The following is a 15,069-nucleotide window of genomic DNA, read 5'->3' on the forward strand; positions in this document are numbered from 1 at the left end:
TTTATTTGTGAATTTTTATTTATTTAATAGTTTAGTTAAATTTAATACATTTTTTGCATTTATTTTATACATTTTATTTTTCTATTTTATTTGTGCATTTAAAAAAATAAATGTAATTAAATTAATTTTATTTATTTTATTTTTGTGCATTTATTTATTTTATTAAATAAAATTTTAATAAATGCACAATAAATAAAATTAATTAAATAATATAAATGCACAATAAATTTAATTCATAAAATGTATTAAAATAAATGCACAAATAAATGAAATAAATAAAATTTTATTTTGTGAAATTTTTATTTTAATAAATTAATTGTTTAGTTAAATTAAATAAATTTTTATTGTGCATTTATTAATTTTATTTTTCTATTTTATTTGTGCATTTAAAAAAAAATAAATTTAGTTAAATTAAATTAATTTTATTTATTTTATTTGTGCATTTATTTATTTTATTAATACATTTTATTTTTCTATTTGTGCATTTTTTTTTATTAATAAATTGCTTAGTTAAATTAAATGATTTCATTTTTTTGTGCGTTTGTACGCTTGTTTATTTATGTGTTTGTTAATTTTTTTTACACAAGTCATTTTACTCATCTATTTATTTTTTCTTCTTTTTAGTGTTTCCGATTTCCTTATGGGAGATGTAGACAATGGCTCATCACTGGGGCTGCACACATCTCGGAGGAGTCGGGTAAGTGTTTCCCCTCAGACGTCTTCCGCTTTCAGGGTCTTATTCCTCTGGTCTTATACACTTGATGGAATAAAAATTTAGGGTTTTTTGCCAAGGTCCAGCTTCACCATCCGAATCAATGTTCACACCTTGTGCAGCTTCTATAGTGATAGGTGGATGATACCTCTGCTCTGTGCCACGTCCATAAGTGTTTCCCAACCAGGGGGCCTACAAATATTGCAAAACTACAACTCCCAGCATGCCCGGACAGCCAACGGCTGTCCGGGCATGCTGGAAGTTGTAGTTTTGCAACAGCTGGAGGCACACTGGGAAACGCTGCACTAATGGGATGCATCAAAGGCTGTCGGGGCATGCTGGAAGTTGTAGTTTTGCAACAGCTGGAGGCACACTGGGAAACACTGCACTAATGGGATGCATCAAAGGCTGTCGGGGCATGCTGGAAGTTGTAGTTTTGCAACAGCTGGAGGCACACTGGGAAACACTGCACTAATGGGATGCATCAAAGGCTGTCGGGGCATGCTGGAAGTTGTAGTTTTGCAACAGCTGGAGGCACACTGGGAAACACTGCACTAATGGGATGCATCAAAGGCTGTCGGGGCATGCTGGAAGTTGTAGTTTTGCAACAGCTGGAGGCACACTGGGAAACACTGCACTAATGGGATGCATCAAAGGCTGTCGGGGCATGCTGGAAGTTGTAGTTTTGCAACAGCTGGAGGCACACTGGGAAACACTGCACTAATGGAATGCATCAAAGGCTGTCGGGGCATGCTGGAAGTTGTAGTTTTGCAACAGCTGGAGGCACACTGGGAAACACTGCACTAATGGGATGCATCAAAGGCTGTCGGGGCATGGTTGGAAGTTGTAGTTTTGCAACAGCTGGAGGCACACTGGGAAACACTGCACTAATGGGATGCATCAAAGGCTGTCGGGGCATGCTGGAAGTTGTAGTTTTGCAACAGCTGGAGGCACACTGGGAAACACTGCACTAATGGGATGCATCAAAGGCTGTCGGGGCATGGTTGGAAGTTGTAGTTTTGCAACAGCTGGAGGCACACTGGGAAACACTGCACTAATGGGATGCATCAAAGGCTGTCGGGGCATGCTGGAAGTTGTAGTTTTGCAACAGCTGGAGGCACACTGGGAAACTGCACTAATGGGATGCATCAAAGGCTGTCGGGGCATGCTGGAAGTTGTAGTTTTGCAACAGCTGGAGGCACACTGGGAAACTGCACTAATGGGATGCATCAAAGGCTGTCGGGGCATGCTGGAAGTTGTAGTTTTGCAACAGCTGGAGGCACACTGGGAAACACTGCACCAATGGGATGCATCAAAGGCTGTCGGGGCATGCTGGAAGTTGTAGTTTTGCAACAGCTGGAGGCACACTGGGAAACACTGCACCAATGGGATGCATCAAAGGCTGTCGGGGCATGCTGGAAGTTGTAGTTTTGCAACAGCTGGAGGCACCCTGGTTGGGAAACACTGATCTATACTGTGGCTGCACAAGGTCAGAGCACAGAACAGGAAGCGCGGAGGGGACGGGCGCAGTCGCCGCCGGTCTGTGACCTGTAACCTCTGATAACGCTGATAAGTCGTCAACCATTAAACAGTTTTCTATCCGGACAGAAGGAAAAGTCTTTACACAACACATAATAGATGCGATCGCTCCGGAGTTTCCTTCTCTTCTCTTAGAAGTTTATGTTGTAAATTGTTTCTAATTCTCTATTACGAAATCCGTGAGATCACAGACCGCACAGAAGAGGAGCTTCCTATAGAGACATCTCTGTGTATAAAGAGACATCTCTGTGTATAAAGAGACATCTCTGTGTATAGAGAGACATCTCTGTGTATAGAGAGACATCTCTGTGTATAGAGAGACATCTCTGTGTATAGAGAGACATCTCTGTGTATAGAGAGACATCTCTGTGTATAGAGAGACATCTCTGTGTATAAAGAGACATCTCTGTGTATAAAGAGACATCTCTGTGTATAAAGAGACATCTCTGTGTATAAAGAGACATCTCTGTGTATAGAGAGACATCTCTGTGTATAGAGAGACATCTCTGTGTATAGAGAGACATATCTGTGTATAGAGAGACATCTGTGTATAGAGAGACATCTGTGTATAAAGAGACATCTCTGTGTATAGAGAGACATCTCTGTGTAAAGAGACATATCTGTGTATAGAGAGACATCTCTGTGTATAAAGAGACATCTCTGTGTATAAAGAGACATCTCTGTGTATAAAGAGACATCTCTGTGTATAAAGAGACATCTCTGTGTATAAAGAGACATCTCTGTGTATAAAGAGACATCTCTGTGTATAAAGAGACATCTCTGTGTAGAGAGAGACATCTCTGTGTAGAGAGAGACATCTCTGTGTAGAGAGAGACATCTCTGTGTATAGAGAGACATCTCTGTGTATAGAGAGACATCTCTGTGTAGAGAGAGACATCTCTGTGTAGAGAGAGACATCTCTGTGTAGAGAGAGACATCTCTGTGTAAAGAGAGACTTCTCTGTGTAAAGAGAGACTTCTCTGTGTAGAGAGAGACATCTCTGTGCAGAGAGAGACATCTCTGTGTAGAGAGAGACATCTCTGTGTAGAGAGAGACATCTCTGTGTAGAGAGAGACATCTCTGTGGAGAGAGAGACATTTCTGTGGAGAGAGAGACATTTCTGTGGAGAGAGAGAGACATTTCTGTGGAGAGAGAGAGACATTTCTGTGGAGAGAGAGAGACATTTCTGTGGAGAGAGAGAGACATTTCTGTGGAGAGAGAGACATTTCTGTGGAGAGAGAGAGACATTTCTGTGGAGAGAGAGAGACATTTCTGTGGAGAGAGAGAGACATTTCTGTGGAGAGAGAGAGACATTTCTGTGGAGAGAGAGAGACATTTCTGTGGAGAGAGAGAGACATTTCTGTGGAGAGAGAGAGACATTTCTGTGGAGAGAGAGAGACATTTCTGTGGAGAGAGAGAGACATTTCTGTGGAGAGAGAGAGACATTTCTGTGGAGAGAGAGAGACATTTCTGTGGAGAGAGAGAGACATTTCGGTGGAGAGAGAGAGACATTTCGGTGGAGAGAGAGAGACATTTCGGTGGAGAGAGAGAGACATTTCGGTGGAGAGAGAGAGACATTTCGGTGGAGAGAGAGAGACATTTCGGTGGAGAGAGAGAGACATTTCGGTGGAGAGAGAGAGACATCTCGGTGGAGAGAGAGAGACATCTCGGTGGAGAGAGAGAGACATCTCGGTGGAGAGAGAGAGACATCTCGGTGGAGAGAGAATCATGTCTGTGTGGAGACGGAGGATCTTCCTTTAGAGACGTCTGTGCGTTGAGAGACATCTCTCTCTCTCTCTGTGTGTGTAGGGGATAAGATGTTTAGAGGCGGAGTACCCCTTTAATATGGTGCTGGGAGCAGAGGAAACCTAAGAAAAACCTGGTTGTTACACAGCCCCGGTCCCCCGGAGTTCTGCCGCAGATCCCGTTCTTCATCAAGCAGTCCTGAGGTCTTCTCTGTGCTTCTTTCTTCAGAGGCAAACAGCTGCAGGACCTTCCCGCTCAACCAATCCGTGCAGAGAGCGGACACTGCTGCCGACACCCAATGGCTGAGCAGGAAGGTCCTGCAGCTTCTTGTCTGTGAAGGAGGAAGCACAGAGGAGAACAGGGTCTGCGGCAGAGTTATGGGGACCGGGGGTGGGTAACGATCAGGTTTTACCTGTGACCTGACACCATATAAAGGGGGATGAACATGAAATGGGGGGAGGGGTTCACAATATGACATTCTCCCCAAATCGTGTGGCCCTACAGTGCGCGCTCCTACAGGATACAGGGTTTGTTCTTTGTTTGTATTTTACAGTCACAGGAAAGGTTTTATTGGTCGGCTGTGAGGAAACTTTTATACTTTATTTCATCTTTTTTATTTAGTCCTTTGAAAATGTTTCCATGGAGGATTCTGCCGGGTCCATTCACGAGCGAGACGATCTCCAAGGTAAAGGGTTAAACTTAAGGGGGGACCTGACTTTAATTTATTGCAGAAACAAATAATCTTATATATGTTTGTGTGATAAAAGCTTTTACCGGACGCCCCCATTAGATGACCCCCCCCCATTAGATGACCCCCCCCCCCCATTAGATGACCCCCCCCCCCATTAGATGACCCCCCCCCCCCATTAGATGACCCCCCCCCCCCCCCTACAGGAGTCATGTAGTCTTTCCAGTACTTATCAGCTGCTGTATGTTCTGGAGGAGTCATGTAGTCTTTATAGTACTTATCAGCTGCTGTATATCCTGGAGGAGTCATGTAGTCTTTATAGTACTTATCAGCTGCTGTATGTCCTGGAGGAGTCATGTAGTCTTTCCAGTACTTATCAGCTGCTGTATGCCCTGGAGGAAGTCATGTAGTCTTTATAGTACTTATCAGCTGCTGTATGCCCTGGAGGAAGTCATGTAGTCTTTATAGTACTTATCAGCTGCTGTATGTCCTGGAGGAGTCATGTAGTCTTTCCAGTACTTATCAGCTGCTGTATGTCCTGGAGGAGTCATGTAGTCTTTCCAGTACTTATCAGCTGCTGTATGTCCTGGAGGAGTCATGTAGTCTTTCCAGTACTTATCAGCTGCTGTATACCCTGGAGGAAGTCATGTAGTCTTTCCAGTACTTATCAGTTGCTGTATGTCCTGGAGGAAGTCATGTAGTCTTTCCTGTACTTATCAGCTGCTGTATGTCCTGGAGGAAGTCATGTAGTCTTTCCTGTACTTATTAGCTGCTGTATGTCATGGAGGAAGTCATGTAGTCTTTCCAGTACTTATTAGCTGCTGTATGTCCTGGAGGAAGTCATGTAGTCTTTCCTGTACTTATCAGCTGCTGTATGTCCTGGAGGAGTCATGTAGTCTTTATAGTACTTATCAGCTGCTGTATGTTCTGGAGGAAGTCATGTAGTCTTTCCTGTACTTATCAGCTGCTGTATGTCCTGGAGGAGTCATGTAGTCTTTCCAGTACTTATCAGCTGCTGTATGCCCTGAAGGAAGTCATGTAGTCTTTCCTGTACTTATCAGCTGCTGTATGTCCTGGAGGAAGTCATGTAGTCTTTATAGTACTTATCAGCTGCTGTATGTCCTGGAGGAAGTCATGTAGTCTTTCCTGTACTTATCAGCTGCTGTATGTCCTGGAGGAAGTCATGTAGTCTTTCCACTACTTATCAGCTGCTGTATGTCCTGGAGGAGTCATGTAGTCTTTCCAGTACTTATCAGCTGCTGTATGCCCTGGAGGAAGTCATGTAGTCTTTCCTGTACTTATCAGCTGCTGTATGTCATGGAGGAAGTCATGTAGTCTTTCCAGTACTTATTAGCTGCTGTATGTCCTGGAGGAAGTTATGTAGTCTTTCCAGTACTTATCAGCTGCTGTATATCCTGGAGGAGTCATGTAGTCTTTCCTGTACTTATCAGCTGCTGTATGTCCTGGAGGAAGTCATGTGGTCTTTCCTGTACTTATTAGCTGCTGTATGTCCTGGAGGAAGTTATGTAGTCTTTCCAGTACTTATCAGCTGCTGTATATCCTGGAGGAGTCATGTAGTCTTTCCTGTACTTATCAGCTGCTGTATGTCCTGGAGGAAGTCATGTGGTCTTTCCTGTACTTGTCAGCTGCTGTATGTCCTGGAGGAAGTCATGTAGTCTTTATAGTACTTAGCAGCTGCTGTATGTTCTGGAGGAAGTCATGTAGTCTTTCCAGTACTTATCAGCTGCAATATATCCTGGAGGAAGTTGTGTAGTCTTTCCAGTACTTATCAGCTGCTGTATGCTCTGGAGGAAGTCATGTAGTCTTTCCAGTACTTATCAGCTGCTGTATGTGCTGGAGGAAGTCATGTAGTCTTTCCAGTACTTATCAGCTGCTGTATGTGCTGGAGGAAGTCATGTAGTCTTTCCAGTACTTATCAGCTGCTGTATGTGCTGGAGGAAGTCATGTAGTCTTTATAGTACTTAGCAGCTGCTGTATGTTCTGGAGGAAGTCATGTAGTCTTTCCAGTACTTATCAGCTGCAATATATCCTGGAGGAAGTTGTGTAGTCTTTCCAGTACTTATCAGCTGCTGTATGCTCTGGAGGAAGTCATGTAGTCTTTCCAGTACTTATCAGCTGCTGTCTGTGCTGGAGGAAGTCATGTAGTCTTTCCAGTACTTATCAGCTGCTGTATGTGCTGGAGGAAGTCATGTAGTCTTTCCAGTACTTATCAGCTGCTGTATGTTCTGGAGGAAGTCATGTAGTCTTTCCTGTACTTATCAGCTGCTGTATGTCCTGGAGGAATCACGTAGTCTTTCCAGTACTTATCAGCTGCTGTATGTCCTGGAGGAATCACGTAGTCTTTCCAGTACTTATCAGCTGCTGTATGCCCTGGAGGAAGTCATGTAGTCTTTCCAGTACTTATCAGCTGCTGTATATCCTGGAGGAAGTCATGTAGTCTTTCCAGTACTTATCAGCTGCTGTATGCCCTGGAGGAAGTCATGTAGTCTTTCCAGTACTTATCAGCTGCTGTATGCTCTGGAGGAAGTCATGTAGTCTTTATAGTACTTATCAGCTGCTGTATGCTCTGGAGGAAGTCATGTAGTCTTTATAGTACTTATCAGCTGCTGTATGTTCTGGAGGAAGTCATGTAGTCTTTCCAGTACTTATCAGCTGCTGTATGTCCTGGAGGAGTCATGTAGTCTTTCCAGTACTTATCAGCTGCTGTATACCCTGGAGGAAGTCGTGTAGTCTTTCCAGTACTTATCAGCTGCTGTATGCTCTGGAGGAAGTCATGTAGTCTTTCCAGTACTTATCAGCTGCTGTATGTGCTGGAGGAAGTCATGTAGTCTTTCCAGTACTTATCAGCTGCTGTATGCCCTGGAGGAGGTCATGTAGTTATTTCCAGTCAGACACAGTGCTCTCTGCTGCCACCTCTGTCCATGTCAGGAACTGTCCAGAGCAAGAAAGGTTTCCTATAGGGATTTTATCATGCTCTGGACCAGTGTTTCCCAACCACGGTGCCTCCAGCTGTTGCAAAACAACAAGTCCCAGCATGTCCGCACAGCCAGCGGCTATCCGGGTATACTGAGAGTTGTTGTTGTGCAACAGCTGCTGGCGCTCTCATTAGGATACAATGCTCTGAACAATTTCTGACATAAGGTGGCAGTAGGGAGCACCATGTGGGACTGGAAAGAACTACATAACTTCCTGTGGAGCATACAGCAGCTAAGTACTTGAAGGATTGAGATTATTACATAGATATAATTTACAAATCTGTATAATTTTCGGGCACGAGTTACTATAAAATTGTTATATATTATATACATTGTATGTGTATATATATGTGTGTATATATATATATATATGTGTGTATATATATATATATATATATATATATATATATATATATATATATATATATATATATATATATATATATATATATATATAATGTGTATTTTTTATTTTAATTTTTTTAATCCTTTTTCCTAGTTTAATTGTGTGTATTTTTTCCCTGTTCTGTGTGTAAGGACCCCTCCGGTGCACGGCTCTGACTCTGCTCATCCGGCAGGGGACGCGCTCATGGTAGTTGTTTGTGACTCTGACCCTTTCCTCCTCAAATCCTTCTCAATCCTATTTAGTGTCAGGCAGCATTAGACAATCTCGCAGTCACTTGAGCGTTCGGGGGCGTCCGGGCCGGCGCGGGGGATCGGGACCCGCTGACTGTCACGTCTCATGTTGTTTTCAGGGCACCTGCGGGCAGAGGAAGTTGACGGCATGCTCCTGCGAATCGACAGCGGGGTGGAATCTGCCTTATCGTATGCCAAAGCCTGGTCCAAATACGCCAAGGATCTCCTGTCCTGGGTGGAGAAGAGGCTTAATGTGGGTGAGTGCGGGATAAATCCGCGGCCAGCGCGGCAGACGGTCGCTCATGGATTCCTCTCTCTTCCTCCGTTACTTTTCTTTCTATCTTTTAGCGTATTCCGTATCTCATCATGATTTCTGTTTTTTCCGTTGCAGAAGCCGAAGCTGCTAGAAATCTATTAAAGATGGCGGAAAGCGCAAAATCCATTGTCGGCCCACAGGTCTGTGTACTATCTCCTGTATTAAGATTATCGGTGATCCGCCATGTTTAGGAGTTAGCTACACTCGGGGTTCTTTATTCTGTGCCTCTCTATCTGGCGCATAACTACAACTCCCAGCATGCGCTGTAAATCAGGGATTCCAGAACCTGCTGGGGGTTGTAGTTTTGCAACAGATGGGGAGCTTTAGGTGGATGAAGAGCATATCCTGACTGTCTGACTCTTTATCCCAGTGTTTCCCAACCAGGGTGCCTCCAGCTGTTGCAAAACTACAACTCCCAGCATGCCCGGACAGCCGTTGCCTGTCCGGGCATGCTGGGAGTTGTAGTTTTGCAACAGCTGGAGGGACCCTGGTTGGGAATCACTGCGTTATACAGTCACTTTATGACAGTGCTCCTTTATTTGTGCAACCCCCACCATGTCCTTATAGATCAGGACTTTCAGAGAATGCTGGGGGTTGTAGTTTTCCAACAGTTTTTAAGGCCGTCATGGCATGCTGGGATTTATAGTTCAACAGCCACAGGTGGGGAATCACTCCACACACCATCATGTGTTTTATGACTGACCATGTCCTTACAGATCCGGGCTTTCAGAGCATGCTGGGAGTTGTAGTTTTGCAACAGATGGAGAACAATGGACTCTGTCAGGACATTCTGGGAGTTGTAGCTTTCCAATAGTCTTGAAGGCTGTTTCCGGGCATTCTGGGATTTGTAGTTTTGCAACAGCTAAAAAGCCACAGGTGGAGAATCACTGCACTCACTCATGTTTTAAGAATTTCAGCATGGAGCACACTGGGAGTTGTAGTTCTCTAACAGCTGCAGGTTCTGTCAGGGCATGTTAGGAGTTGGAGAACTACAAATTCCAGCATACCCTGTTGCTCCAATCACGCACATCTGACCATGTCCATATATATATATATATATATATATATATATATATATATATATATATATATATAAGGCCTTTAAGAGCATGCTGGGGGTTGTAGTTTGGCAACAGATGGAGAGCTGCAGACTCTGTCAGACATCCCAGGAAGTTGTATCAGTTGTGAAGGCTGTTTTGGGCAGGCTGGGATTTATAGTTCCTCAATAGCTAAAGAGCCACAGGTGGGGAATCACTTTACACACCGTCACGTTTTATACATTTTAGCATGGAGCATGCTGGGAGTTGTAGTTCTGCAGCAGCTGGAGAGTCTTGTATTTGTATTACAACAGCTGGAAAGTGGCAGGTTCTGTCGGGGCGAACTACAATTTCCAGCATACCCGGGATATCCTCCTCTTTTAAAGGGGCACTCCGCTGCTCAGCGTTTGGAACGCTGGAGCCGTCTCCGGGAGCTTGTGACGTCATAGCCTCGCCTTCCCATAGACTTGCATTGAGGGGGCGGGGCGTGACGTCACGAGCTCCAGGCGCCGGCTCCAGCGTTCCAAACGCTGCGCAGTGGAGTACCCCTTTAAACAAACACTCTGACAGCATTCCCTAATCTAAGACTCTCCCTCTGTTTCAAAACTACAAATCCCAGCATGCCCTGACTGCTTTCAGCTGCTGCCTGGCCATGCTGGGGGTTGTAGTTCAGCAACAACTGGAGAGACGTCACCTTAGGGTATGTACACAGTCACGTGTTTTATAAATTTCATCATGGAACATGCTGGGAGTTGTAGTTCTTTTCCCCAGGTAAAGAGTCTCCTATTAATAAACACTTAGGGGGAGATTCATTGAGGCCTGTGCTGAGGAAAATTGTCCAGTTGCCCATAGCAACCAATCAGATCGCTTCTTTCATTATTCGAGGCCTTTTCAAAAATTAAAGTAGTGATCTGATTGGTTGCTATGGGCAACAGGACAACTTTTCTTCTGCTCAGGTCTTGATGAATCTCCCCCTTATTAGTCTGTTATAATGTGAGGGCAGACAGAGCATGCTGGGAGTTGTAGTACTGCAGTAGCCAAAGAGTCACAGGTGGGCGGGATTGTTTTCTGCGGTGAATGGGTCCGTCTTGCCGCCATTTTCACCGCAGATTGTGTTTGTTTTCCATTCAGGAGTTTATGGCGTTCCAGCCGATATTCACCGCGGCTTTTCAGAACGACATTGAGTGCAGCCAGCTGTGTCTGCAGACCATCGCGGCGCTGCAGAGCAACAAGTTCATCCAGGTGAGCGGAACGGACGCAGCCTGTACGCGATCGGAGCGACTGGAAGTGTCCGCCATGTAACCGGAGGTTGAAACGCGTCTCTCAGGGTCCCGGTGCGGCCTGGTCAGGTTTCATTAGAGGGGTACTACGGTGGAAAAACATTTTTTTATTTTTTTTTAAATTATTATTTTTATTTTTTATTTTTTTATTTTTAATCAGCTGGTAACAGAAAGTTAAACAGATTTGTAAATTACTTCTATTAAAAAATCTTAATCCTTCCAGTACTTATCAGCTGCTGAATACTACAGAGGAAATTCTTTTCTTTTTTCATTTCTTTTTTTGTCTTGTCCACAGTGCTCTCTGCTGACACCTCTGTCCATGTCAGGAACTGTCCAGAGCAGGAGAAAATCCCCATATGGACAGAGGTGTCAGCAGAGAGCACTGTGGACAAGACAAAAAAGAAATTCAAAAAGAAAAGATTTTCCTCTGTAGCATACAGCTGCTAATAAGTACTGGAAGGAGTAAGATTTTTTTAATAGAAGTCCTTTGCAAATCTGTTTAACTTTCTGTCACCAGTTGATTAAAAAAAAAATAATTTTCACCGGCGTACCCCTTTAAGGGTGAAATTTATTGAGTTGGGTAAATTTTCTGGTGGGATTTCTGTGTCTAATGCAGTGTTTCCCAACCAGGGTGCCTCCAGCTGTTGCAAAACTACAACTCCCAGCATACCCGGACAGCCAACGGCTGTCCGGACATGCTGGGATTTGTAGTTTTGCAACAGTTGGACACACCCGGGTTGGGAACCACTGGTCTAATATAAGAAATTGCACAAGCAACATAATAAATGGCGCATCATATGCCACTTAGGGATGGGAATATACTCGCGCAACGTGTGTATTATGGCCTCGATTTACCAAACTGTGTGAGAGAAAAAGTGGAGAGATTTTCCCACAGCGACCAATCACAGCTCAGCGAACGAGATCTAGTAAAGTGAAAGCAGAGCTGGGATTGTTTTATATGGAAAAATCTCTCGACTTTGTGTATAAATGTGTGTGTGTGTATGTGTATATATGTATATATATATATATATATATATATATATATATATATATATATATATACATACACAAACTTTATACACTGCTCCAAAATATAAAGTGAACACTGAATGAACTAATCGTATGAAATACTTTCATCTTTACATCAAAATCCCACAAAAATTAACAATGGTCTGGATATGGAGTCACCCTCAAAATCACAGTGGAAAACCCCACTACAGGCTGATCCAACTTTATGTAATGTCCTTAATACAAGTCCCAATGAGGCTCAGTAGTGTGTGTGGCCTCCACGTGCCCGTATGACCTCCCTACAACGCCTGGGCATGATCCTGATGAGGTGGAGGATGGTCTCCTGAGGGATGTCCTCCCAGACCTGGACTAAAGCATCCGCCAACTCCTGGACAGTCTGTGGTGGATGGAGCGAGACGTCCCAGATGTGCTCAATCGGATTCAGGGGAACGGGCGGCCAGTCCATAGCATCAATGCCTTCCTCTTGTAGGAACTGCTGACACACTCCAGCCACATGAGGTCTAGCATTGTCTTGTATTAGGAGGAACCCAGGGCCAACCGCATCAGCATATGGTCTCACAAGGGGTCTGAGGATCTCATCTCGGTACCTAATGGCAGTCAGGCTACCGCTGGCAAGCACATGGAGGGCTGTGCGGCCCCCCCAAAGAAATGCCACCCCACACCATTACTGACCCACCGCCAAACCGGTCATGCTGGAGGATGTTGCAGGCAGCAGAACGTTCTCCACGGCGTCTCCAGACTGTCACGTTTGTCACATGTGCTCAGTGTGAACCTGCTTTCATTTGTGAAGAGCACAGGGCGTCAGTGGTGAATTTGCCAATATTGGTGTTCTCTGGCAAATGCCAAACGTCCTGCACAGTGTTGGGCTGTAAGCACAACCCCCACCTGTGGTCATCGGGCCCTCATACCACCCTCATGGGGTCTGTTTCTTACCATTTGAGTGGACGCATGGACATTTGTGGCCTGCTGGAGGTCATTTTGCAGGGCTCTGGCAGTGCTCCTCCTGCTCCTCCTTACACATAGGTGGAGGTAGCGGTCCTGCTGCTGGGTTGTTGCCCTTCTACAGCCTCCTCCACGTCTCCTGATGTACTGGCCTGTCTCCTGGTAGCGCCTCCATGCTCTGGACACTACGCTGACAGACACAGTAAACCTTCTTGCCACAGCTCGCATTGATGTGCCATCCTGGATGAGCTGCACTACCTGAGCCACTTGTGTGGGTTGTAGACTCTGTCTCATGCTACCACTAGAGTGAAAGCACCGCCAGCATTCAAAAGTGACCAAAACAGCCAGGAAGCATAGGAACTGAGAAGTGGTCTGTGGTCACCACCTGCAGAACCACTCCTTTATTGGGGGTGTCTTGCTGATTGCCTATAACTTCCACCTGTTGTCTGTTCCATGTGAAATTGATTGTCAATCAGTGTTCTTCCTGAGTGGACAGTTACATTGTAAGTGTTCACTTTATATTTTTGAGCAGTGTATATATATATATATATGTGGTCACCCCGCAGTGTGTGTGTGTGTATATATATATATATATATATATATATATGTGGTCACCCCGCAGTGTGTGTGTGTGTATATATATATATATATATGTGGTCACCCCGCAGTTTATATATAATCCTCTTACTCTGACTTTTTAGCCTCTTCAAGCCCGAAGATCTGAGCTCGACAGACAAAGGAAGGAAATGAAGGAACTTTGGCAGCGAGAACAGAAGAAAATGGTTGGTGCAGCAGATTCCTCATAACACCATGCTGCTCCTCCTCCTCGTAACACCCCGCTCCTCCTCGTAACACCCCGCTCCTCCTCGTAACACCCCGCTCCTCCTCGTAACACCCCGCTCCTCCTCGTAACACCCCGCTCCTCCTCGTAACACCCCGCTCCTCCTCGTAACACCCCGCTCCTCCTCGTAACACCCCGCTCCTCCTCGTAACACCCCACTCCTCCTCGTAACACCCCGCTCCTCCTCGTAACACCCCGCTCCACCTCCTTGTCATTACATCCTTCTCCTCCTTCTCCTCTTATAATATCCCATTCCTCCTTGTTACCTCCTCTCCTTCCTCATTACATCCCGCCGCTGCTCCTCCTCCTCCTCATTACATCCCGCCGCTGCTCCTCCTCCTCATTACATCCCGCCGCTGCTCCTCCTCCTCCTCATTACATCCCGCCGCTGCTCCTCCTCCTCCTCATTACATCCCGCCGCTGCTCCTCCTCCTCCTCATTACATCCCGCCGCTGCTCCTCCTCCTCCTCATTACATCCCGCCGCTGCTCCTCCTCCTCCTCATTACATCCCGCCGCTGCTCCTCCTCCTCCTCATTACATCCCGCCGCTGCTCCTCCTCCTCCTCATTACATCCCGCTCTTCCTCCTCCTCATTACATCCCGCTCTTCCTCCTCCTCATTACATCCCGCTCTTCCTCCACCTCATTACATCCCGCTCTTCCTCCTCCTCATTACATCCCGCTCTTCCTCCTCCTCATTACATCCCGCTCTTCCTCCTCCTCATTACATCCCGCTCTTCCTCCTCCTCATTACATCCCGCTCTTCCTCCTCCTCATTACATCCCGCTCTTCCTCCTCCTCATTACATCCCGCTCTTCCTCCTCCTCATTACATCCCGCTCTTCCTCCTCCTCATTACATCCCGCTCTTCCTCCTCCTCATTACATCCCGCTCTTCCTCCTCCTCATTACATCCCGCTCTTCCTCCTCCTCATTACATCCCGCTCTTCCTCCTCCTCATTACATCCCGCTCTTCCTCCTCCTCATTACATCCCGCTCTTCCTCCTCCTCATTACATCCCGCTCTTCCTCCTTAGTAATTTAGGGGCATTCTATGGAAATATGTCCTAAAACAGTCGCCAATTATTCCAGCTGAGGTTGTTGTAGACATTTGTGTATTTATAGACGTGGAATATTGTAAATCTTACTATGAGCAGCATTGCTTCGTGGGGGTGATATGTACTCGAGGGGTGCGACACAGGCTCAGGGGTGCGACACAGGCTCAGGGGTGCGACCCAAATTAATAAGAACCGCTATTAGTATATATGATCAGGTCTGGGTATAATCCTGGGGATGTAGCATTTAGGGTAT

At 45.4% G+C, this 15,069-nt stretch overlaps 1 protein-coding gene across 1 annotated transcript in view; it reads left to right on the forward strand.

Moving 5' to 3' along the window:
* ARHGAP29 (Rho GTPase activating protein 29) overlaps nucleotides 1-15,069 on the forward strand; it is a 163,660-nt gene that overhangs the window by 82,963 nt on the left and 65,628 nt on the right. Inside the window, exons 5-10 of the mRNA XM_056526663.1 lie at nucleotides 625-697; nucleotides 4,619-4,682; nucleotides 8,437-8,574; nucleotides 8,709-8,773; nucleotides 10,802-10,912; nucleotides 13,623-13,703. Coding sequence (XP_056382638.1) covers nucleotides 625-697; nucleotides 4,619-4,682; nucleotides 8,437-8,574; nucleotides 8,709-8,773; nucleotides 10,802-10,912; nucleotides 13,623-13,703 — 532 coding nt within the window. The remainder of the gene's footprint in view (nucleotides 1-624; nucleotides 698-4,618; nucleotides 4,683-8,436; nucleotides 8,575-8,708; nucleotides 8,774-10,801; nucleotides 10,913-13,622; nucleotides 13,704-15,069) is intronic.

The sequence above is a fragment of the Hyla sarda genome, chromosome 6 (genome assembly GCF_029499605.1).
Source record: "Hyla sarda isolate aHylSar1 chromosome 6, aHylSar1.hap1, whole genome shotgun sequence".
NCBI lineage: Eukaryota > Metazoa > Chordata > Amphibia > Anura > Hylidae > Hyla > Hyla sarda.